Below are 24,748 nucleotides of genomic sequence, written 5' to 3' on the forward strand. Positions count from 1 at the left end.
GCCCTGGTCTATGAGAAAAGGCCTAATCTACTGACTACTTTAAATAAGCTCATTAGACAGATTGCCTGTTTCACAAAGCCCCCTTCCACTTTTTTAACTCTCATGCCAATACCGCTCCATCTATGTTTTTTCTTTTTCTTTTTTCTTTTTTGTATTTCTAATGCTTATACAATTACTCTACAAGAAGTTTCATGACCTTATAATAACTGAGAGACTACATTAAAAATTTCTACATGGAATAAGTAATGTCGCACTACAGCACTATTTAGAAAGGTGATCACAATGATTTCATGATCATGGAAAACTAGAAATATCAGAAAATGTAAAAACAGGACTTCACAGGCCTGAAAAAAATAATTTTCTATTAATGTTCATCTAAAAATTATTTTGTCAGATAGAAACTGTTCTTTGTGTGCTTAATGTAAAAATATAAATACATTTTTTTTAAATGTTATCCTTATCCAGTAGTCAATAGCAGGGTTATTTTCATTAACTAAACCAAAAAGAAAAAAAAAAAAAACACTATTTATATTTATAATAAAATAAAACACTAACTGAAATATAAAAAAAATATAAAAACCTAAAGTTATATCAATTAATTTCTGCTAGTTGTCAAAACAATTAATTAAACTAACTTACTAAACTACATAATTATTCATTAAACGTAGACTAATTTAATTTAGTTTAAGTTGAATTGCCAAAATAAACTAAAACAACAAATTAAAACTCAAAACTTAAATACAGAGAAAGTCAAATGAAATTAGAAAATGTAAAACTAAAAACTAAAACTCAAAACGTAAAATTTAAAACTTAATACAAATTTATATAAAATAAATCAAATAAAATAAAAATGCCAAAAACACACAGCAAAATTAAAATGAAACCAGAAAATGTAAAACTAAAACCTTAAACTCAAAACTTAAAATTTAAAATTAAATACTAACTATATAGACATTAATAATAATAATAATAATAATAATAAAGAAATACAAAAACAGCTAAATAAAAATGAAAATGTAAAACTCAAAACATAATTGAAAATTGAATAAAAACTATATAGACATTTTTTTCTTTAAAACTAACAAAAAATGACAAATGGCAAAATTAAACTTAAATCAGAAAGTGTAAAACTAAAACTCAAAACTTAACATTTGAAATCTAATAAAAACTACATAAACATAATTTTAAAAAATAAATAAAAATAACCAAAAATACAGCAAAATTAAAATTAAATAAATGTAACATTTAAAAAACTAAAACATTTAAAATTAAATAAAAACTATATAGACATTAAAAAAACTAATAAAAAAACAAAAACACATCAAAATTAAAATGAAATCAGAAAATGTATAAAAACTAAAACTCAAAACTTAAAATTTGATATAAAATAAACTATATAGACATATTTAAAAAAAAAAAAAAACTATTAAAAATGCCAAAAACACAGCAACATTAAAATGAAATAAAAAATGTAAAACTAAAAACTAAAACTTAAAATTTAAAAAATAATTAAAAACTATATAGACTTTAAAAAACACAAATTTTAAAAATTCCAAAAACACTGCAAAACTAAAATGAAATCAGAAAATGTAAAACTAAAAACTAAAACTCAAAACTTAAAATTTACAATTAAATAAAAAAATAATAAAAATGACCAAAACACAGCAAAACTGAAATGAAATAGGAAAATATAAAAACAACAACTAATTCAAAATAGCAACAAAAACTGTACCAGTATATCAATTATTCTAAAAATAATGCCGGAGATTGGGGAAAAATCATATTTAAAAAAAAAAAATGGTGGAAAATCATAGGTATAGTTAAAAAAGATGTGGTGGCCATCCTCCAAACCCTGACAGGGCAACTACTCTTCATAGCCATCATCTCATTTAAAAGTGAAATATATAGTAAAAAGGAAAATGTCTCACGGATATTTTTATAATGTTAACCTGATAACAGTGAGGTTTTTAACCCTGTTACTGTGCAAGCTTGTGCTCACCTCTGATATCTGGCCAGAGGAAGTGGATATGGAGTGGATATGTTTATTTATTACTAGGCCACAGGTCTTCAACCTCATTCAGGCTCAAGAGCTTTTGGTGGCTAGTAGACAAATGCAACAGGTGTTACACAAAAACACATTATACAAAATGAAGTGTTATATTTGCATATTTGTTGATGCTTACAAAGCAAAGCCATTTGTCATTATTGATGTACAGTGCCATATGCATTACATACAACTTCAATAAAGTTAAAAAAGTATTGACTCCCTGCAGAATAAAGACACTTTTTACTGTATAACTGCAAGACAATAATTCAGAAGGACAAGTAACAACTGAAATCAATGTCAAAGTGTAGCTGAAAAATAATGGACAAGAATGGCTAAATACTCATTGAACACTCTGACTACAAAACAACAACAATAACAACAGCACTGGCGGCCAGCAGACTATTCCCAAGAATTGCAAATGAGATTAGGCTGTGTCTTACGTAATGAGTGACTAAAGCCCTGATTTAGGATACTACACTGCACACCTAGGATATAACACTCGTCATTGACGAAAACATCTAATAAGATGAAAACCTACATCAAATCACTGTGAAAATTAAAATCTAAGACTGCAGCCTCTCTGCAAGGCTGACATGTCCAATACAAACAACATAAAGAGCATCTAATACGCAGGAAATTAAACATGCACCAACAGAGGATCTCAGAGAGAGGGGCGTATTTCACAAGAAAGCTGCCCATAAAAACTTTTTAAGTATGAGAACAATGTTTGAGCCACCGCAGCGAGGGCTTCAGTGGTAGTCTGAGTTACTCCTAGTTAATGTTATTAGAAAGCGCTGCTTTAGAGGGGTCACAACATAAGAAACCAGCCTTTGTATGCTTAATACATCCTGCAAGTTTCATAACTTAAAATGTCCTCATCACGTCACCCAGGCGCAGTTGTTTGCATAAACACCCCCTCCAGACCAAGACATCGACGAATGGTCATATTTTCACCATAGGCCTCACACACTAACAGCTGATACTTGATTCCGCTGAACGCGAGTGTCAGTTCGTGTCAAAAGCAAATAGGAATTTCAATCACCGCCGCTGTCTTGTCTACACTGGACACAGTAAACAGATGCGTATTTGCTTTCTGACACAGTCCACGCGCAATAGGACAAATGGAGCTAAAGAACATCCGATTTGACGTGTTTGGTTTAAACAGCTCGTTGAGTCTTTGTACAGATATCAGAAGGATCCCAGCATAAGGAACTAGTGGATAATTTATTTGTAATGGCATCCCGGATCATGTCAGAGGACTGTTCAGAGCTTTTTGTTTTGGGGCACAGTGTCATGGAGAGTTCACAAAGAAACATTTGTTGAAAGATGAAGCGGTACTAGATCTGACTGCAGCTGCATCACAAACGGTAAGTAAATGGTTTCATAATGCTTTGTCTAGTAATTACTGTTTGTTTGTTTTTTTTAATATGTTGTCAAAACGCTCACTGATACTGATACTGCTGATACTGTTTCCTATGCAATGACGTTACTCACTCATAACAGTGGCCAATTACTGAGAAGCCTTAAAGGACACGCCACTTAAAAACAGGTTGTTTTAAACAGAGCGTCAGAATGAGGTTTGAAAATAATCATTTTTCCATATATATATATTTGTTTTTTTGTGCAAAAAACTTTATTAACATTACAGGTAAACTTCAAGGAACATATTAAAATGATAACAAAAATCCATGTCATAACCCATTTAAATAACGCTCAGGCCAGTGTTTTTGTTAGCTAAAACTAAAACTATTAAAACTGACCTATGTTCTTTGAAATAAAGCTGAAATAAATATAAATATCAGATGAAAAAAATGAAACACTTAAAGGAAAATTATAAATAACTGAGATGATTTGAAGTACTAAGATTACAAAAAGTAATAAAAACTGAAATATTAAAAAAGAAAAACTAAAAAATTCAAAAGGACATAACAAAATTACTAAACTACTTTAAATAAAAATAAAATTGTAAAAGATTAATATTGATAGTATATTATTATACAAATATTTTATATATATATATATATATATATATATATATATTTTTTTAGTATGTTATATATATAACATATATAAATTACTCTTTACTTAGAAGACATGTTAGGGTTCTTTGGAGATATAATGTAACCAGCCTGCTTGATCAGTTACCAAAGAAGAATGCCAAAAGTATTCAGCAAAATAATATTTTATTCTAAAAGTGATACAATGTTGTGTTGCAAAAATGAAAAAACTGAAGGTTTAAGGCTATTTTTGATCAACAGGTAACTATACTGAACCAAAACTTTTAAAGACAAGTAATTTCCTGACAGTTAAAAGTGTTTTATAGCCTACTGAATCATACTCAGACTTAATGCTGGCAACAATAAAACCACATGGGAAAGAACTGCCAGGTGACTTATTTCTTAGCATAAAAGAGAACAATGGTACAAGAGGCCCAAAATATTGTTTTAAGTGTGAAAATACAGCAGAAGTAGCTCTGACATTCAAAAATAATGGACTTGTGACAAGGGTCCTGAAATAATCAGGTCTTCACTTGAAGTTTTCATTTAGTGATGAGTGATTTTTTGCTAGAAAAAGAACCGGACAAATACCATGCAAGTGTCTCAGAGCCAGCAAAAGCTATGAAAAGATTGACACTTTATCTCACAGAGTATGACGCGGCCTGCAGAAGTGACATGCATGGTTGTTGTCACCACAAGAATTACCTACTGTAGCCAAAGCACAATAAACTAATTTAACCTCTTGCAAGGCCCAAATTTACAAAATATAGACTTCCGGGAATTCATACTCCGTCAGTCATCCGCCAAGTCAATCATTTCGGATCTAAAAGCACCCAAAATGTTCTGGTGTTGCTAGAGGAGGAGTACAGTGAAAAGTGCCTGGTACCCACAGTGACGTTCAGTGGTAGTAAAGCTCTTATATAGGGATGTATGAGTGCTGAAGGTGTGAGGGAGTTGTGCTTTATCAGTGCTGTCATGAATTCACACACCTCTGTGTGATGTAGTACAAAAACTTGAAACAGAAGTTGCTTCCCTGCATTATTGGGCATTTTTTCAGCATGACAATGAAGATATTCTTTCTCCTAAGGTGAAAATCATTCAGTGGACATGTATTTCAGTCAATCTTAACACTCTTGAGCAGCTGTGGGGGATTCTGGACAAGCTGAGCAAAACTATTACTCCCTATATAGACCAGCACATTTAAGAAGCTCGTCCTCCAGGAGTTAAACAGGACAGATGTGAAAATTTGTCATTAACTTGCACACTCAGTGCCAAGAAGGGTCAGAGCAGTATACTTAAAGTTCTGGAGGACACACTACGTACTAGAATATTATACATTTGATGAATTAAATCTAGGGTGTACTCATTTAAACAAAATTGGCTAAGTTAAAAATATTGCCATATATTAAGGTAAAAATATTGCCATATATTTTGTTGTTTGATTAAAGGAGAAGTCCACTTCCAAAACAAAGATTCACATATAATGTACTCACCCTCTTGTCATCCAAGATGTTCATGTCTTTCTTTCTTCAGTTGTAAAGAAATGTTTTTTGAGGAAAACATTTCAGCATTTTTCTCCATATAATGGACTGATATGGTGCCCTGATTTTGAACTTCCAAAATGCAGTTTAAATGCAGCTTCAAACAATCACAAATGCGGTTGTAAACAATCTCAGCCAAGGAAAAAGGGTTTTAGTGACACTAAAACAAATTCCTTGTATGCACAAGCATGCTTGGCAAAAAAGCCCTTTCTGATTCTGATTCTTTTTCCACTATAACCTGCATTGGAAAGATTCAATGGATGTTAAAGACTCTTTATGAAACCATCTATGCCAATAAAGAACATTTACTTTTACGAGCATTGGCTTCTCTCATACACACACCTTCACATACGTCATATTCACTCCCTTTAGACCTTTATTTAGCTTACAATCACTGTCTAAATCGCTGTAAAACAACCGACGGTCTCTGATGTCTGAGGTTTCCATAAAGAGAGATCATTTCCCTATAACCAAAGGAGATACATGCACAGAAGAGGACATGACTGAAAAGTTTGAAGCTGTTCTCATTTTTCTGAGAGAACAGTCATTAGACTGATTATATATTCTACACAATTATGCTTTCTTACTACAATGTGTTTGGCTCACAGCAGATGGGTCCATGTAAAATTTGTTAAATGTTAAATGTCAAACTCCATCAGGAGGTTCATTAACCATGTCTGGATGTCTAATGAACTTCGGTATTACCCATTTATTCACTCCATCAGAGATATTTATAAACCAAATAAAGAGTGATATGCTGATATTATAACTCACCATATAAAAATTAGGTTGTCGCAATTTTTACAGATACTTTACAGTTACTGTTTTTGATAAACATTATCTGAGCTGTTTAATATCTCTCTAATTTCATATTAATTCTATTTCTTAAAAAAAGATAACAAAAAGCCTTAAATTAAAAAAAAATCCTGCAGATACCATGTAGGCCTAAAGAGTTAAATAAATTTCTTTTTCTTGATATTTGCTGATATTTGTGTTTTGAAAAGGAGGACAGACTGCATAGGGCCCAGAGGTTGAAAGGGGCCCAGAATGGGGGCCCAGAAAACTTAGTAGAGGGGTTTAGATTGGTTTAAGGGAGAACACAGTACATTCTGACCAGGGGTGATTCTAGACCCTTTTTAGATCGTCATCAACTTTTTTTTATTTGTTCAATTTGCACACTGAACATGGGTTGGAGCTCTTATTTTTGAACTCTCAAAGTGCACCAAATTAATGAATTTAACTATAAAATGTATACTAAATTTTCTCCCAGGGGGCATGCCCCCGGACCCCCTACAGGGATACACATCCACTCACCACTACCTCACAAAATCTTATGTGACTATGATGTCAGCCCCCACCCACAACAATTACCCCCTGATGTTTTGGCAAAAACAAACAAAACAGGATGTGTGTCAGTACAAAGAATCCGTGTATTTACTGCATTACTAATTACACTCACTGCTCTTAATTAAGTAACTTATTGCTTTAGGTATTTGTGTATATTTGCTGAAGAAGGTGATACATGATCTTGGTAAGCAGCTTGACAACATTGTAGTAAATATTTTTGGTGCATCAAAAATCATGGTTATTAAAATACCAACAGACATTGTTGGTGCATGAGAAATAGCCAAAATGAAGTATTTGAACCTCATAATTATACACAAAATGGGTGGGCACTGAGAAAAGCTCCCCCTTCCGCTAGGCTGGCTACAGGCCTGGATATGAGTTACAACTGCACAGCCCACCCCCTCAAACACACACACAAATAAATACACTCTCATGCAGTGTGTGTATCATCCAGGCACGTGGGGGTTCCAAGAAAATAATCGATATTCATGACGTCAAAGTTACTTCATAAAGAAACTGTCGGGTTTTTTTAAATAAAAGCAGCAATGGTACACACTACATTTAACAGAAGTATAGTTTTAACTTGTATAATATTAGGCATGTTCATCGAAATAGACACAAGCTGACCAGAGCCCTGCATTTCAGCCGTAGTTTGAAAAGTTTCGTGATCGAGCGCACGCAATAGCCTAAAGCTTGTCACAAAGCACCGGCAAAAGTAATTACCAAGAACGTGTCGAGATAAAATAGTAAGTTGATATTTAAATTATTTATTAATAAACAAGTGTTTTCTAAGTCAGTGTGGCAAAGATAAAGTTGTCGATCCTGACAGGCCATTTCCTCATTGGACGCGCCTTTAGAGATAAATGCATCTTTACGGATTACATAATGAAAGAGATTTTGTTTTCAATTTAAATTATTTCGTTTTAAAGTAGTAATTCAAAGCACTCTATAGATATAATTATCTTGTCTGTAAGGCAAGTCAGAAGACGGCAGAAAGCGCATTTGTTTTCTTTATTTTATAAAAGCAAAACATTTTGTTAGTATTGTGAGTGCCCTGGTAAAAAAAACAGCATATGCTGGTACACTGTAAAAAATAAAAAACACTATTTGTTGAGTCAGCTTAAAATAATTTGTTATCCTGCTGCCTTAAAATTATAAGTTCAGTCAACTAAAATAAGTTTAGTCAACTTGAAATGTTAAGTTGTACTAAGCAACAACTTAGATATTTGTGTTTGCTAAACTTAACAGATGGGTAAGTAACTCAGCTGCCTTAAAATTTTAAGTTGATTCAACTCAAATATCTAAGTTGTCATTTAGTATAATTTAACATTTCAAGTTGAATAAACTTTTTTTGAATTGACTGAACTTAAAATTTTAAGGCAGCCAGGTTACAAATTATTTTAAGTTGATTCAACAAATTGTTTTTTACAGTGTAGGTATGTTTTGATGCTGGTTTAAGCTGGTCCTTTGCTGGTTCAAAAACGAGCAAAGGACCAGCATAAACCAGCAAAGGACCAGCTTAAACCAGCATCAAAACCTACCTAACCAGCATCCCAGCATCAAAACATACCTACCAGCATATGCTGTTTTTTTTCACATTAAAGTAGACTCTTTACGCTTACGAATAATGTATTACTCTTATCTTTATGAGCACAAAAGACGGCATATTTTAATATGTTTCCAATGCAAGTGATCGCGCTGGCGCCTTCATGTCCTGTAAAGTGCGCTTTAGCTTCCACTCTCCGCACAAATTATTATTATTTTATTTTTATTTTTTTTTTAATTTTCTAAATTAACTTAATAAAAAATCATCGAAATATAATCACGTTGACATTAAATATACAACTGAACAATTTTAATAGCTGAAATAGCTTTTGGGAGAAGGGAGCCCTGGTGAAAAAACAGCATATGCTGGTAGGTATGTTTTGATGCTGGTTTAAGATGGTCCTTTGCTGGTTTATGCTGGTCCTTAGCTGGTTTATGCTGGTCCTTAGCTGGTTTATGCTGGTCCATTGCTGGTTCATGCTGGTCCTTGACCAGCAACATGACCAGCAAAAACCAGCAAAGGACCAGCATTCCAGCATCAAAACATACCTACCAGCATATGCTGATTTTTTCACCAGGGAGGGGGAAGACGAGCTCGGGTCGGAGTCTTGCCGGACTCGTACCGAGAATTCTGATAAGCTGTTGGACAAGGGCCACATCACAATCTTAGTGATTATATAATGGATTATTAATAAATGTAGCCTAATGAAGGAAACTGCGCTCACATGACGCTGAGGTTACTGTGACAGATATGTGCAAACAGCACAAGACAGCACTCTTCCATCTCTACTGCTTGGGGGGACTATTCAAAACTCTGACGGGGCTATAGCCACCCCTAGCCCCGGTGTAGTGCCGTCACTGGTATCATCTGTCTCACACAAGCTCATTTATTTGGTCACCATTTAAACCATTAGTCATTATGTAAACTAACAACAAAACTGCTTGACAGTGCAGTGGGGCATTACACAGCCTGAATGTAGAACCACACAGGGGCTGCGTTCCAAATTCTAATGCGCACTACCTAGACAGCATTTTTGTATGAACTTGACCTGGCGCCCGTGATGCTGTCTAGGTAGGCAGTGCACTAGGTTTGAGAACACAACCTGCGCGTACGCAGAGCATATGTACTGTATGAGTTGCGTGCTGGGAAAAGTAAGCAAGAAAGTGAGTTACCTTTGGAGTAGAGGGACTTGGGCGAATCGAGGTCGATATCCGCGCTAAAGAGCGATGTGAAATCAGAGGGCATCGCAGTGCCTCCGATCCGCCAAGAAAATGACACAGACTTGCTCTTCAAGTGCAGCTTCTAACAAATTGCCATTGTTTAGTTCTGCTGAAACGCAAAAACGAAGACAAACAAAAGCCAGGTACAGAAAAAGCAGGTAGTGACACTTCTGGATAGCATAAATAAAGTGTTTGTGTCGCTCAGCGCTCTTCGTAGTGTGTGTAAACACTCCGCCAGCAAGCACGACTCTGTTGAGTTTGTCTGTTTCCTCTGCGGCCCCGCCCACTCCACGCGTCATCACATCAGGAGCAACGCGTTCAAAACATTGAGGTTAATTAGATGAAATCGCAATAGAATTCAGATCTCTTTACCTGTCTGTAAAGTTTTTGGAATAATAAATTTAGTGAATCAAGTTTATCCGGTAAACTATAAACGTATACATTTAATTACATTATTTCACAATTGCTCCTTTTGTCATCACTTTAAGGATACAATTACCCACTTCTTTTATATTTGTGTTGATTGCAAAGTTATTTGGGTTGACTCTTATTTTGTTAATTTATTAAAATTTAAACCTCTGCACTGTAAATAATAATAATAATAATAATCCACTACTTTTTTTCTTTTTGACTGAATATAATTAATATATATTTTAATTCTTTAAAGAACTACATAGGCCTACACTACCAGTCAAAAGTTTTTGGACAGTAAGATTTTTAATTTTTTCTCCTCACGGAGGAGCAGAAGCAGTAATATTGTGAAATATTTTTACTATTTAAAATAACTGCTTTCTATTTGAATATATTTTAACATGTAATTTATTCCTGTGATCAAAGCTAAGTTTACAGCATCATTACTCCAGTCTTCAGTCTCACATGATCCTTCAGAAATCATTCTAATAGGCTGATTTGCTGTTCACCAAACATTATTATTATTTTTATTATTATTAATATTTAAAACAGTTGAGTACATTTTTTTGAAGATACTTTGATTAATAGAAAGATCTAAAGATCAGCATTTATCTAAAATAAAAAGCTTTTGTAACATTATACACTATAACATTCAAAAGCTTGCAGTCAGTATTTTTAAAATTTATTTATTTATTTAGGAGGTGGGATTAATAGAAATTCATACTTTTATTTAGCAGTACTTTTTATTTATTGATCAAAAGTCATGATAAAGACATTTTTAATGTTACAAAAGATTTCTGCTTTTAGATAAATGCTGTTCTTCTGAACTTTTTCTGAAGGATCATGTGTAAAAATTCAGCTTTGAAATCACAGAAATTAATTACATTTTAAAGTATATTCAGAAAGAAAACAATTTTAAATTGTAAAAATATTTTTACTGTTTTTTCTGTACTTTGGATCAAATAAATGCAGGCTTGGTGAGCAAAAGACATTAAAATGTTACTTTTTAAAAACGTTTGGCTGGTAGTGTATATTTTAAGAAAAATATAAGATTTTATAAGAATCTTGCTTAATAAGAATTATATTATAAGAATTGGCTATGATGTAAAACTTACAATGTACACTTGTAAATGTATTCTTTGTATTGTTACACAAAAAAAAAAAAAAAAAAAAAACATGCATGTATGTTATATCCAGTTATTTGGTACAATGATTAATTGAAATTGTTGGTGGGGGGTTGGTGTTGGAGATCTGTGGAGAGTTCCCATAAAACAACTAAACCCAATGTATATGTGTGTGTGTGTGTGTGTGAGATGATTGTGCAAACTCAATATGAATATATGGGACAAAATGGGAACATGTGATACAGTTTTATGCATATTATTAAAGTAAAGAAGCAAATATAGCAGAAGCACACTGTTCAAGAGAAGCATTTCACAGTTTAAGCCCTGCAAACTTTTTGGTCATCAAACGTTAGTGGAACATGTTTTTTGAGATCTTTGTGGTAAAACAAACCTGTGTGTTCGCGTTTAACAAAGCACCCAATCAGTGTCTATGAGGAGTCACGCCATCATGTCAGTGATGTTCCTGAAAAAAAATTAAACCAGTATTGTCTAGGGACAACACAGGCTGAGAGAACCGTTTGACACGCCGTTTGGCAGCTTGACACATGATTCATGTTCAGCATAGATTCACTATTGTCCTCACACAATGGATGTTAATATCAGGGTCGCGCGCTAGTCAAAATTAAACTGAGAATGCCTTTTAAATCCCAGATAAACTCAAGAATTTGAAATGAGGAACAGAATTTTAATTTGAATTTAAATGTAAGGATGTAGAATTAAAATCAGTTGTAATTAAAAAGAACACAAACTAATTATCATTACAAACTTTAAAAATATGAAGGTTTTAAGTTTAAAAGCTTTGAAGTGATTGCAAGCGATTGTTGATGTCATTGTCAATAAATTCATTTGTAATACAGCATTGTGTCATTATATATTGGGTTAATGGCCTATAAATCTTCGAAACAAGTAAGATTAGCTGATGAACTTTTGATAGTTTCACAACTGTTTAATAATTGACAAATCATCACAAAAGATACATGGCTTGTATAGTCATTCACAAATCTCATTTATAATATTACATAATACTTATAATATATCTTCATATGATATGTTGTTAGTTGTCTTTCGCATTAATAGCCTACAGGAGTTAATGCACCACGGCAATATTACTGCACTATATCAATCCTGCTATATTGATCATGTTCACAAAGTTCACAAAATTTGTTTATCATAATTACTGTAAAATTAAACTTGACAAAATGTTCAGAAGGTCAAGTACCTCAGTGTTTATAGCCATCATTTTATGATTTTATCTACTAGATTTATAACTTTGTAGACTACACAGTGCCCTACAATAGATCTACAATAGACCTACCGACCAAACATTTAGGTCATTCCATGATGATTCATAACATGATATCAGAACAGTGAATTATTTGCCTCTGTTTACAAATGGATTATTCTGGAATTACTGAAGCTTTTTTATATTTATTTTGTCAGTACATATATCAACTGACTATAATTAGTGAGCTAAGAGCTCTCATTAAGATAGATAAATAAAAAATAATAATAAATAAATAAATAAATGTATTTTAAAACTATTACTGTCAAATGATTAATCGCGATTAATTGCATCCAAAATAAAAATTTTGGTTTACATAATATATGTGTGCATACTTTCTACGCACACACATACAATATATATTTTGAAAATATTTAATTGTATTTGCATGTATATATTTATACTGATATAATTTATATTATATATTAATATATTTAATATATAAACATAACATTTTTCTTAAATATATACATGTGTATACACATATATGCATGTGGGTGTATTTATATACGCATAATAAATATACACAGCACACACAAATATTATCTAAACAAAACTTTTATTTTGCGATTATTCGCGATTAATCCTTTGATAGCACTGTTTTAAACAAGTACAATAAATGAAGACTACCTATGCATAAATGTAACAAAAAACCCACAGAAACAGAATAAACAGCGCCATCTTGTGTGTAAGTGAGTGATATATTATAAGCAAGCAAAAAAATACAATGTTTCTGCATTCACACATAAAAGGATATTGAATATTTTCGTGATTGCACATTAATTATACATAAGTTAATATTGTTAAACTGCAGTGCTCATCTTGGTTTTAGATCGTTTTCTCTAAAAGTAACGATGCATTTGAACGAATTAAAAACAACGTTCACTTGAGGTGAAGATTGTCAGGGTGTAATTCTTCCTCCTGACCACTGGGCGCTCGTGTGCGTCATGCTGAAGCGCTCCTATGGATAACAAACGAATCAGAAGCGGAAGCAGCGGCGCAGCGTCCATCAAACTGGCGTGCTGAACAACAGAAAAACATTATTTTTCTTTAATTATTCGGATAAATTGAGTAAAAATGCCGGATTTAGCGGTAGAAAAGGTCGTCGTTCATCCCTTGGTGCTACTGAGTGTCGTGGACCATTTTAACAGGTAAATCTGAGTGTTGTGATGCTGCTGTAGTAAAACTGTTAACTCACTGTCATTATGTGTCAATGAATGTAGCCGCTACAAGCTAAAGGCTAACTGGATACAATCACAGTCAAGTGCAATTGTGGAAATAAACAATATTTTAAGGATGCGTTAATTATAGTTGTTATATTATGGTGTTGCATTTCGGCTTAGCTTGATAACACCTAAAGTTTGTGCTATAACATTTTGTTTAAGTAAAGATATCGGACTAACTGCAAGTCAGTTATGATTAGTAACGTTCACAGCACTATATGACTGATCTTTTAACTCACAAGTAGAGCTGTGAGCTAACCGACAATGACAATCCAACACAGACTGCAGAATTTTATAATGTATTATAAGTTAAATAATAAAAGTACGCGTTTTCTTTGTATGAACTTTACATTTCTTATCTTAAGTCCGGTTCTTGATCCTGAACGTACTGTGGTACGTAATTTAGTGTGTGAAATATGTTCACATACTTTTTTAAAATAAATATATATATATATAATTATGATATGCACAGCTTTCTGAACAGACGCTATTAGACGAGGTTCAAGTACAATACATGATCTGTCACAGCTTATATATTCAAAGATCTATACATTTGAAGATGTGTACAAAATCAGTATTGTATTTGTCTCTCTTTTGTATTCTTTGCAAACCTTGTCTTTGTTTTGTAGGATTGGTAAGGTTGGCAGCCAGAAGCGAGTTGTTGGTGTTCTGCTTGGTTCGTGGCAGAAAAAAGTGCTTGATGTGTCAAACAGCTTCGCTGGTATGTTTTGCAGATCTTTGTGCAAAATGCACTTCTTTCCTCTTGAAATATAGTTTTAGTAATATTAATATTGTGTGGCAGTGCCTTTCGATGAGGACGACAAGGATGATTCAGTTTGGTTCCTGGACCACGACTACCTGGAGAATATGTACGGCATGTTTAAGAAAGTCAATGGTAAGATTGTTACTATGCACACGTAAAGAACTGATGTCATTAATGTGCTTTATTGAATCTGTCATGTCATTGTTATAGTGCATGACCTCATATCCAAGATCTAACAGAGTTGTGGTTTTATTTCTTTCAATTCTAGCAAGGGAGCGAATAGTTGGGTGGTACCACACAGGCCCAAAGCTGCACAAAAATGATATTGCCATTAATGAACTCATGAAACAGTACTGCTCTAATTCGGTATGTAATACTGTTTGTTTTACTACTGTTTAGTTTATTTTACACTGTATGTACCAGGGTCCAAGTAAATCATGTCTTATCCTAAAATATAGAAATATAAAAATAATTGTTAGTTAGAAAAATTATATAAATGGATATGTTAATAATATAAATATAAAATGATATAAATTGATATAATACATACAATTTGTGTGTGTGTGTATTTATATATAGATACATACACTACCAGTTAAACAGTGAGGATTTAGAAAATTTTTTTTTTTTTTTTTTTTTTTTTTTTTTAAAGAAGTCTCTTCTGCTCACTAACCCTACATTTATTTGTTCCAAAATACAGCAAAAGCAGTAACATTGTGAAATATTTTTACTATTTAAAATAACTGTTTTCTATGTGAATATATTTTAAATTGTAATTTATTCCTGTGATCAAAGCTACATTTTCAGCATTCTAATACGCTGATTTGCTGTTCAAGAAACATTTTTATTATTATCAATATTCTAAACAGTTGAGTACTTTTTTTTTCAGGATTCTTTGATTAATAGAAAGATTCAAAGATTAGCGTTTATCTGAATTAAAAAGCTTTTGTAACATTATACACTACACCATTCAAAAGCATGGAGTCAGTATAATATTTTATATTAATTTATAGAAATTAATATTTTTATTTAGCAAGTATGCTTTAAGTTGATCTTGATAAAGACATTTATAATGTTACAAAAGATTCCTATTTCAGTTAAATGTTCTTCTGTTCTTCTGAACTCTCCATTAATCTAAAAAAAACCCTGAAAAAAATCTACTTGACTGCTTTCAATAATAATAATAATAATAATAATAATAATAAGTGTTTTTAAGCAGCAAATCAGAATATTAGAAACATTTTAAAATATGTTCAAATATAAAAGTTATTTTAAATAGTACAAACTATTTCAAAATGTTATTTTTTGCTGTACTTTGGATCAAATAAATGCAGGCTTGACCATAATATTTGATTATTATGCAGTTTAAATATGATTTATTTATTGATTGCTTTACAGTAATGACAGTTGGCAGGAGTGTTTAATTTAACAGATAGTAATGGCACAATATTCCTAAAAACAAGCTTTATTTTAATTTATGCAAAAAATAATTTCCTAATATTTTCTCTTTGATTCTGGGGTGAAATACACCCTGTATATGTTTTTGACACATTTTATAAAGTTCACCCACAATAGGAGAAACTACAACATTAAAACTTCTCATGTATTTCCCAAAGGTTTTAGTCATTATTGATGTGAAACCCAAGGACCTGGGGTTGCCAACTGAAGCTTACATTTCAGTGGAGGAAGTGCATGATGTGAGTACTTTTTGAAGCTATATATTAAACTGTGTTTATAGATTTGATTCCTTGCATGCTAATTGTTGACATTTATTATTCGCTGAAGGATGGAACTCCCACATCTAAGACGTTTGAACACGTGACCAGCGAGATCGGAGCAGAGGAGGCAGAGGAAGTTGGCGTGGAGCATTTGTTGCGGTAAGATAGCGATTTAAAAACATGTACATTTCTGAATATTAAAACATTTTAGATATATTAAAATTAGGATTGTCAAAAATAACATGTATTTCCGCGATTAATATTTCCTGTTTAACTCGTTAAACATTTGATCAAGCACCTGAATAAAATAAGTTTCGACTAAATGCATGCAAAACTAATGTTGTATCGAGAAGATCCTCATGTAAAAAAAAAAAAAAAAACTATTGATACTAAGTGATTTAACTAGTAATTGTCTTGGATATTGTGAAAATTAATGCACAAATAAGCTGAAAAATGTACATGCAACACTGTATTATTGGCATAGCTAAATGTGACATTAATTCTAATGGGTTTATGTGTAGATTGTTTAAAGTTAACTTAAAATGTTATATTTTGAGCCTATTAAATGTTATAAATGATGGCTTTCAGTTGTACTGTATGAATAGTGTTATAATGTTGAATGACCATAATTATTCCAGAAATTGAGAAAAAAATCAATTAGCAGTACTGGAATCAGTGATACTGGCATTCATTAATATATACTTTCAATGTGAGACACGGCATATTAATAGGGTAATAACTAACTAATAGTTATCACCTTACCCAGTCGATTGATTACATTGGTAGTTGCAAATTATTGCATTTGTATTAACAATATGTATTAAAAATATGCAAATTAGGCATTATTTAATAAAATATGTGCTAATTTGCATAAATTTCTAGTACAAAAATCTAAACACTGGATTAAATCAGTTTCAAAATTCTTGTTTACTTTTTTATCATTAGTGTCAAATGTTTTTACAGAGGGGATTTTGGGTATCTCATTTTGTCACTCCGTAATTCAAAAAAAAACTGAAGACAGAACAGTCAGAAAATATATTGTAAAAAATGTTTGGGTGAATAAAGTGTATAAAATCAAGCAAATTATATATAATCAAATTTCTCTGTAAAAACCTTCAGGACATAGACAGGAATAAAACTGTAAAGTTTGGTGTGTGTAAGTGCTACTGAAGTGGAGATTTATGGCTCAGTGTAGGAGAAAAAACTCATTTTGAGAAAACGGCCTTTAAAAATAGGTATTGTAATTGAAATCTATTAACAGAAATACATAAAGTGCTATAAAAGACAGTGTCTTTTGGATGTTTGAGCCCAAAATCTCGAACTTGACAGGTGCCTGTAGTGTCTCCCCTTAAACAATTATTTGAAATATACTGTCTTTGTTGTTTTACACAAATTAAGAGATTTATTGTGAATGTGTATATTACAATATGAAAATACATTACAAATTTTTGTTAGGTGTTATTAATCAATTAATTACAAAAATAAAGTGATTAGTTAATTTTTTTTTTTTTTTTTTAACGATTGACAGTACTAATTAAAATATAAAATATGTATTTATTCTCATCATGATTTTTTGCAGTGATATCAAGGACACAACAGTTGGCACTTTGTCGCAGCGCATCACCAATCAGGTTCACGGCCTGAAAGGGCTCAACTCTAAGCTGCTAGATATCAAGAGCTACCTGGAGAAGGTTGCGACCGGCAAACTGCCCATCAACCACCAGATCATTTATCAGCTGCAGGACGTGTTCAATCTGCTGCCTGATGTCAACCTACAGGAGTTCGTCAAGGCCTTCTACCTTAAGACCAACGACCAGATGCTTGTGGTCTATCTGGCCTCGCTTATCCGCTCTGTAGTGGCCCTCCACAATCTCATCAACAACAAAATCGCTAACCGTGACGCAGAGAAGAAAGAGGGCCAAGAGAAAGATGACAGCAAGAAAGAAAAGAAAGACGAGAAGGATAAAGATAAGGACAAAGACAAGGAGAAGGGAGATGCTACAGCCAAGAAAGATGACAAAAAGGAAAAGAAATGAACCTGAACTGGCATGAACTTGGGCTTACACAATCTTGGCTGTTTGAGGGAGGAATTCTGTTTCTTAGCCTCCTTGTACCAATCTGCAGTTTAAATTGGGCATTTTTCTGTCTTTTGATATAAAGGACTTACTTTCTGTTTTGATTAAAAGAGAGAAATGGATTTGCTTCAGATGTTCTTTCTCTTTTGAGGTTTTGGTCCTTATCAAGGTTGACCCATTTACACTTACATTATAGTACCATTATTAGACCATAAGAAGGTGTCCAATGTTACAGCAAAGTCCAACTGCAGACATGTCATTTGTATTTACACTGAGATTTCTTTTTTTATCATAAAAAGCAATGTCAAACCAGCTTCTGCAGCCTAACCTGTTTTATTTTGTTCACTACATGCAAAGTTCGCAGTTCACAAAGAACACATTTGCAAAACATGTTTATTGTGGTGTTCATTTAAACTTGCTAGTTCATAAAAGAAAATGTTTTAGAAAAATCTGATCTTTAATAAAAAGGTACATTTTGCTTTTTCTGACAAGAAAATTAAAGTTTAATCAAAATTACCATGTGCATTGTAGAAAGCATTTTTAAGTTCAACTTCAGCAGAGATACAGATATTCATTTTCTTTGTGATGACTAAGAAGCTGAAGCCAAGATGCCAGATCAGGCGGAGCATTTGCCAATGATGAGGACTAGGTAGTTTTTTCACTATGTTGAGTTTCTTCTTTCTTCTTGCATTTGATCCCAAAAAGACTGAGTATCTTCACTAACATCAGATCAACGATTTCCTCTTCCTCAGAAGGCTGAGGATCAGAAAAGTAATTTCAGTTACCACATTTCAACTAATAAATGTTTGTTCATGCAACTTAGTCTGAAGCCTTCTACACACTGCTAGATTTTAGCACTCCTATAAGATCATTGTTGATCACACTGCGACATGGATCTAATAAAAGTGGGTACGACATGCATAAACTGTACGATAAAGACACCTATTGACTTGTAGCTATGAAGCACGTTACTATAGAATAAAACGTCATCAGTAAACAAAAAGCATAATGAATTACACTTTGGCAGTTGTAGGTTTTATGTGTGCTGAAAAAAGTGGAAGCGGCGAAAGAGGAAGGAATAAGAGCTTGAGGTAACGTTAAGCAGTTTTATGTTTTAGCGCCATGTCACCTTGATTTCATGTCGCATTTACATCTGCTGGTCACCCCAAAAACAAGTAAAAAATCCAGCATATGCTGGTGGGTATGTTTTGATGCTGGAATGCTGGTTAGGTAGGTTTTGATGCTGGTTTAAGCTGGTCCTTTGCTGGTTTTTGCTGGTCATGTTGCTGGTCAAGGACCAGCATGAACCAGCAAAGGACCAGCTTAAATCAGCATCAAAACCTATCTAACCAGCATTCCAGCATCAAAACATACCTATGCGATGACCAGGCTGAATTTCTGACACTGTCCAGGGTTGCCAGGGTTTCACAACAAAACCCGCCCAACTGCTACTCAAAACTAGCCCAATGGCGTTTCGATGGGGATCCGCCATTAAAAATCTGGGTTCGGGTTGATAAAATACAAGTTTTTTTGGTTGGGGTTCCCCTGGTAAATTGGTATTTCAAGGGCTAAATAAAAAACAACCCACAGCAACAGTGTTAAAGTAGCACAATTCCAAGTGGTTGAACCTGGATCCTTCTAGGCAGGTCCGGGGCATTAAACCAGGGGTTAAAGACCTTGTCACACTACTAACAATAGTAAATAGTAATCACTGCAAAAAGCAAACACATCAATGTATTCTAACAAAATTATAACATTACAAAAATATGTTAGACAAATAAAATAATACATTTGAAAATGTATTTATAATTGTAACAAATATATGGTTGCATGCAAAAATAGGGCCCTATTTTTTCAAATTCTGTTTTCATTTTTCTGGTCTTCGTTTTAATGGTTAAATATAATTTTTATTAATCAAAATGTAATTAATCATGTGTAGTTAATTAAAACCATGAATTTTATACAATTTACCATCAATTTATCAAAAGTTAAGAAAAATTATATGTTTAGGACCCTATGAAATGTTTTATTTTTTCTCACTTTACATTTTATTGTTACGAAATATGTTTTAACATGTCTGTTTATTTGAATGCATAAAAACAACTTTTATTTATTTTTACAATAGCCTTATGGAATTATGTGTTGTGTATTTTTCTGGTCATCAAATGAAGGTATAAAATACTGATTTCATTGATCTTTTAATGAAAATTATGTTTTATTTTTGGCAAATAAAGGGGATTTACTATTAAGATGTAAAACATGGAAGAAATATTGTGTGAACTGTTTTTAGAAATGTTTATTAATTAATAGTAGTAGTAGTAGTAGGCACGTACATTATACTGAATGATTAATAAAGTTAAACCGAACTTTTACTTTGACGGGTTGCCGTGAATACCTTTAAATTTCTGTGTATATATTTGAGGCTTGTTTTACTCAAATGAAACAGTGAAATGCTCATGAAGTGACTCTCAGAGCAGTTCTGGAGATGTTGTTAATGTATTTATGTCCTCATTTAGTGAAACGGCAGACGCTGAAATCACTGCGAGCGTCACACGTGCATCAGTATCACAAGTAAAAAGGCGCGTCCTGCCCGTTCGTTCCTAAAAAGACACGCAGAACATGCAGGATTCATATTTAAATAGTCTTTTGCGGCATAATATTTACAGATACTAGTCCATATCGCGACTTGATTTAAGTTTAATGACCAACTTTTGATTAATTCATTCAAATTTTTACAAATTCCGTGGAAATCCCTGAATGATTAGCCCTAGCTACGCCCCTGGTGTCAATTTTATAAAAGAAGTGTCACAGTGTTGATTTTTTCCTACACTATGCTACAAATAATGCTAACCCTGCCTAAACCTACCCCACACCTGACCCTAACCTTAACTAATGAAATTGACTGCACGGTGGGATTCGCGCTGAATAGCGTGTGGATAAACCGTTTCTGGGCCGTTCTGTAACTCCCCAACCAGACCTCACCGGACAATGGGACCTTTTTAGTTACACTCAGCGTCACTACACCCTCATACCCTGCGAATTTCAAGTCCCGAGGATGCTCCCGTTTCTTAAAACAAAGCAATAGAGTAAAATTTTATTTTGAAATGTAAGTAAATAACAATTGGCTAAAGCCAGAGCCAATGGTGAAAGTCTTTGTGCAACAAGACCCTGCCCCATTTTGGAGGTTATGCCCACTTTTGGAGTTCCCGCCTCTATTTGGAGATCTCCAGTCTGCAGTTATACATGCTTGGGAAAACTGCAGACTTGGCAACACTGACACTGTCAGAAAATTATCGTAGGCTATCTTTCGCCGTAAGACCGTGACAACGGCCATTTTTGAACCTCTTTCACTGTAAGACATAGGATCACAGATTATGAGCCATGATCACAGAAATTGCTACGATTGTTTCACGATGCCAATCTTTCGTCTGGGACAGCCAAAAATCATGCAGTGTGTAACTTAGAGGGCTTAAGAGCAGTTAGAAAAACACAAAGTGTGAATGTGACTCGTATAACACCTGGTGATTCTCCTGTTCTTCACCGAACGCCTCAAGGATGACTGAGACAAAGAGGGTCAGGATCACAAATGTAATGAAGATGACGCAAGTGGAAATGATGATGGCGCCAAGCACGGGATCAGAACTCAGCACCTACAGAGGTAGCATGACAGCTGAGATAAAGCAAAAGCTTTCGTGCGTTAGCTTTCTCAAACTGTGTATGGAAATCATTTTACGAACCTCATCGTAATTGAAGATTCCAAACTGCAAGCTGAAGATTGTTATGAACGCATCTGGGAAAGTTTTGTATGAGTACAGCTTCCATCCAAATATTAGGTTGCACTATTGAAAAAAAAATTAATGCTTTGATTTCTGTAAGAAAACAGTGACAGAAAAGCACCTAAAATGGAAGCCTATGAGAAGGCCATTCAGTGGTTGATTTCAAGTGTATTTGTCGAAACTGCTAGTTTTTTAAATATATATATATATATATATATATATATCTTGTTTTTGTTTTGCTTTCAAACTATTATCTGTGATAACTGACAACCTAACATAAGATACTTCTCATTGGACTTAATGGGACAGTTCACCCAAAAATAAAAATTCAGTCATCATTTACTCACCCTCATATTGTTTTAAACCCATATGACTTTTATTTCTTCCCTCTTCACAACAGAAGATATTTTAGAAGATATTTTAAAGAATGTTAGTAACGAATCAGCTTCAGGTCATTTTTTTTTTTTTTTTTTTTTGTGAGTATTTTCCAGTGTTTTTCCAAACTGTGAAAAACAGCGGGACCTGAAAATGTTTAGCAACCCAATATTCTTCTTCAAAATATCTTCTTTTTTTGTTCCAGAGAAGAAAGAAACTCAAAAGTTTCAGAAGGGTGAGTAAATGATGACAGAATCATCATTTTTGTGTGGATTATCTATTTAAAGATAAAGTATGGAATTTTGAGGTATGTTAAAATCTTTAACAGTATTTTTAAGGGATAGTGTCATTAATTACTCACCCTCAGGTCGTTCCAAACCTGTACGACTTTCGTTCATCTTTAGAAAACAAACTGAGATGTTTTTGATAAAATCCAAGAGCTTTCTGACCCCGCATAGAAAGGAATACGACTGAAACATTCAAATGGCCCAGACAGTTCCCAGCAAGCAATAGTCGTCATTTCAACGTCTAGTTTAACTATAGACCCAATATAGTCCGGCTATTTGTAACCCACTTCTAGACCAAATAATCTTGAATTTAGTTACATGTCATTTTTTGGCAAAATACTTGTGAGATATATGATATTTCATCATGTAAGCAAAGTCAACAGCGTTTACAAGGTGTTTGGTTTTATTTCTATATTTCTATATATTTCTATATATATATATATTTATAGTCTATTCTAGGGCTATGTTTTGACGTCTATTAAATTTTCACTGACAGCCCAATGACAACCTTATTTTAGCCTAGACGTCTAGGCTGTGTTTCAACGGCTAATATACGTTTTTTTAGACCAAAAATTGCTTGCTGGGTTAGTAAGGACATCATTAAAATAGTTCATGTGACATCAGTGGTTCAAACGTAATTTTATAAAGCTACAATAAGACACTAACACAAAAGAGGAGAACCGTTGGATAAAGTAATTATTTTTGTTTTCTTCACGCACAAAAAGTATTTTTCGTAGCTTCAGAACATTACGGTTGAACCACTGATGTTGCATGGACTATTTAAATGATGTCCTTAAGCAGGGTCAGAAAGCTTTTGGGTTTCAGTAAAAATACCTTAATTTGTGTTCCAATGATGAACAAAGGTCTTACGGGTTTCGAACAATATGAGAGTGAGTAATTAATGACATTTCTATTTTTGGGTGAACTATCCTTTTAAACTGTTGTTGACAGTGAACATTGTTGCCCCTTACAGTAAGAGAATAGGCCAAGAGGACAATGAAGATAACCACAATGAAGCTGGACATATCGTTCCACGCCCGCTGCAGTGAGGAGGTGATGAGGTGAAGCTTAGGGTTGAGTCTCAGCAGATGCCAGAGTTTTACACAGGCCAGAAGAACCAAGAAAGCCATGAGATATCCCAGTGTAGCATCTACAACTGCTGTGTCATGGAAACTGGGAAACCTGTAGGACAGGAATAACATTTTTACCATGTTCAGGTTCATTCATCTATCCATTCTCCAAACCACCTGTAGGGTCAATTGGATTGGATGTTCATATCAAAACTTTCTTCTTTGGATAAAAGATCTACTTACTGATCTTTGTGGTTTTGATAGTATTCAATGTCTTTGTCTCCCTGCACTGTTCTCTTGATGAACACTGATAATGAACTCCAACTTAAAATGATGATAGCCAGGTCCAACAGATTCCACTTGTTTTTAAAATATGCACATTTCTGCCGCTTCAACAGCTTTGCCTGTTCAACCCCAAACATGTATGTTTTATTGGAATGAAAAACAACAACACAACACTGAAAATTCTGTCTGTATTTACTAACCATTACCATGGAAGCTTATTTCCATATATATTTGTTTTCTTGCAATTCTTGTTTTATATATCTCAATTCTGAGTTTATATCTTGCCATTCTGACTTTGAGTTTATATTTGTGCATTTCTGAATTGCAAGAATTCTGAGATTCTGAGGTGTAAAAAAGCTTCCATATATGGGGTTAGAATCGTTGCATAATTCCAAATAAATACATTATGATCCACAATAAATGTAAAGCGATTGACAAAAACAAAGCATATTCACAAAATAAATAGAATGAAATCCACAAATAAATCTTAGAGTTCCACAAACATGAATTATATTCACAAGTAAAAAAAATAGAATTGCAAATAAAAAACATACTCACAAATATTTTTTTTTATTTTACAAACACAACTTTGCCCTGCATTTATATGTGAATCGCGTACTGTGCGTTTGTGGATCGCAGCGCATATTTGTGGATTGCTCTC

The 24,748-nt window shown here is 33.3% G+C and overlaps 3 protein-coding genes across 4 annotated transcripts in view; 1 reads left to right on the top strand and 2 right to left on the bottom strand.

Annotated features, from left to right (window-relative positions):
- Positions 1-9,968, bottom strand: part of nfat5b (nuclear factor of activated T cells 5b) — a 70,183-nt gene extending 60,215 nt beyond the window's left edge. For both annotated transcript variants that reach the window (XM_051114473.1, XM_051114472.1), the window contains exon 1: positions 9,651-9,968. In XM_051114473.1, the coding sequence (XP_050970430.1) occupies positions 9,651-9,723 (73 nt within the window). In that variant the 5' untranslated portion in view covers positions 9,724-9,968. The remainder of the gene's footprint in view (positions 1-9,650) is intronic.
- A 3,516-nt stretch (positions 9,969-13,484) lies between these two features.
- Positions 13,485-18,607, top strand: psmd7 (proteasome 26S subunit, non-ATPase 7). Its single transcript, XM_051114484.1, has 7 exons — positions 13,485-13,666; positions 14,368-14,459; positions 14,541-14,633; positions 14,770-14,867; positions 16,118-16,198; positions 16,287-16,378; positions 17,799-18,607. The coding sequence occupies exons 1-7, from the start codon at positions 13,593-13,595 to the stop codon at positions 18,253-18,255; spliced, it is 987 nt and encodes a 328-aa protein (XP_050970441.1). The 5' UTR covers positions 13,485-13,592; the 3' UTR covers positions 18,256-18,607.
- A 247-nt stretch (positions 18,608-18,854) lies between these two features.
- pkd1l2b (polycystic kidney disease 1 like 2b) overlaps positions 18,855-24,748 on the bottom strand; it is a 37,418-nt gene continuing 31,524 nt past the window's right edge. Inside the window, exons 30-34 of the mRNA XM_051114469.1 lie at positions 24,046-24,206; positions 23,704-23,914; positions 22,032-22,133; positions 21,813-21,944; positions 18,855-19,050 (exon numbers count right to left, since the gene is read on the bottom strand). Of these exons, the coding sequence (XP_050970426.1) occupies positions 18,940-19,050; positions 21,813-21,944; positions 22,032-22,133; positions 23,704-23,914; positions 24,046-24,206 (717 nt within the window). The 3' untranslated portion in view covers positions 18,855-18,939. The remainder of the gene's footprint in view (positions 19,051-21,812; positions 21,945-22,031; positions 22,134-23,703; positions 23,915-24,045; positions 24,207-24,748) is intronic.

The sequence above is a fragment of the Labeo rohita genome, chromosome 7 (genome assembly GCF_022985175.1).
Source record: "Labeo rohita strain BAU-BD-2019 chromosome 7, IGBB_LRoh.1.0, whole genome shotgun sequence".
NCBI classification, from domain to species: Eukaryota; Metazoa; Chordata; class Actinopteri; order Cypriniformes; family Cyprinidae; genus Labeo; species Labeo rohita.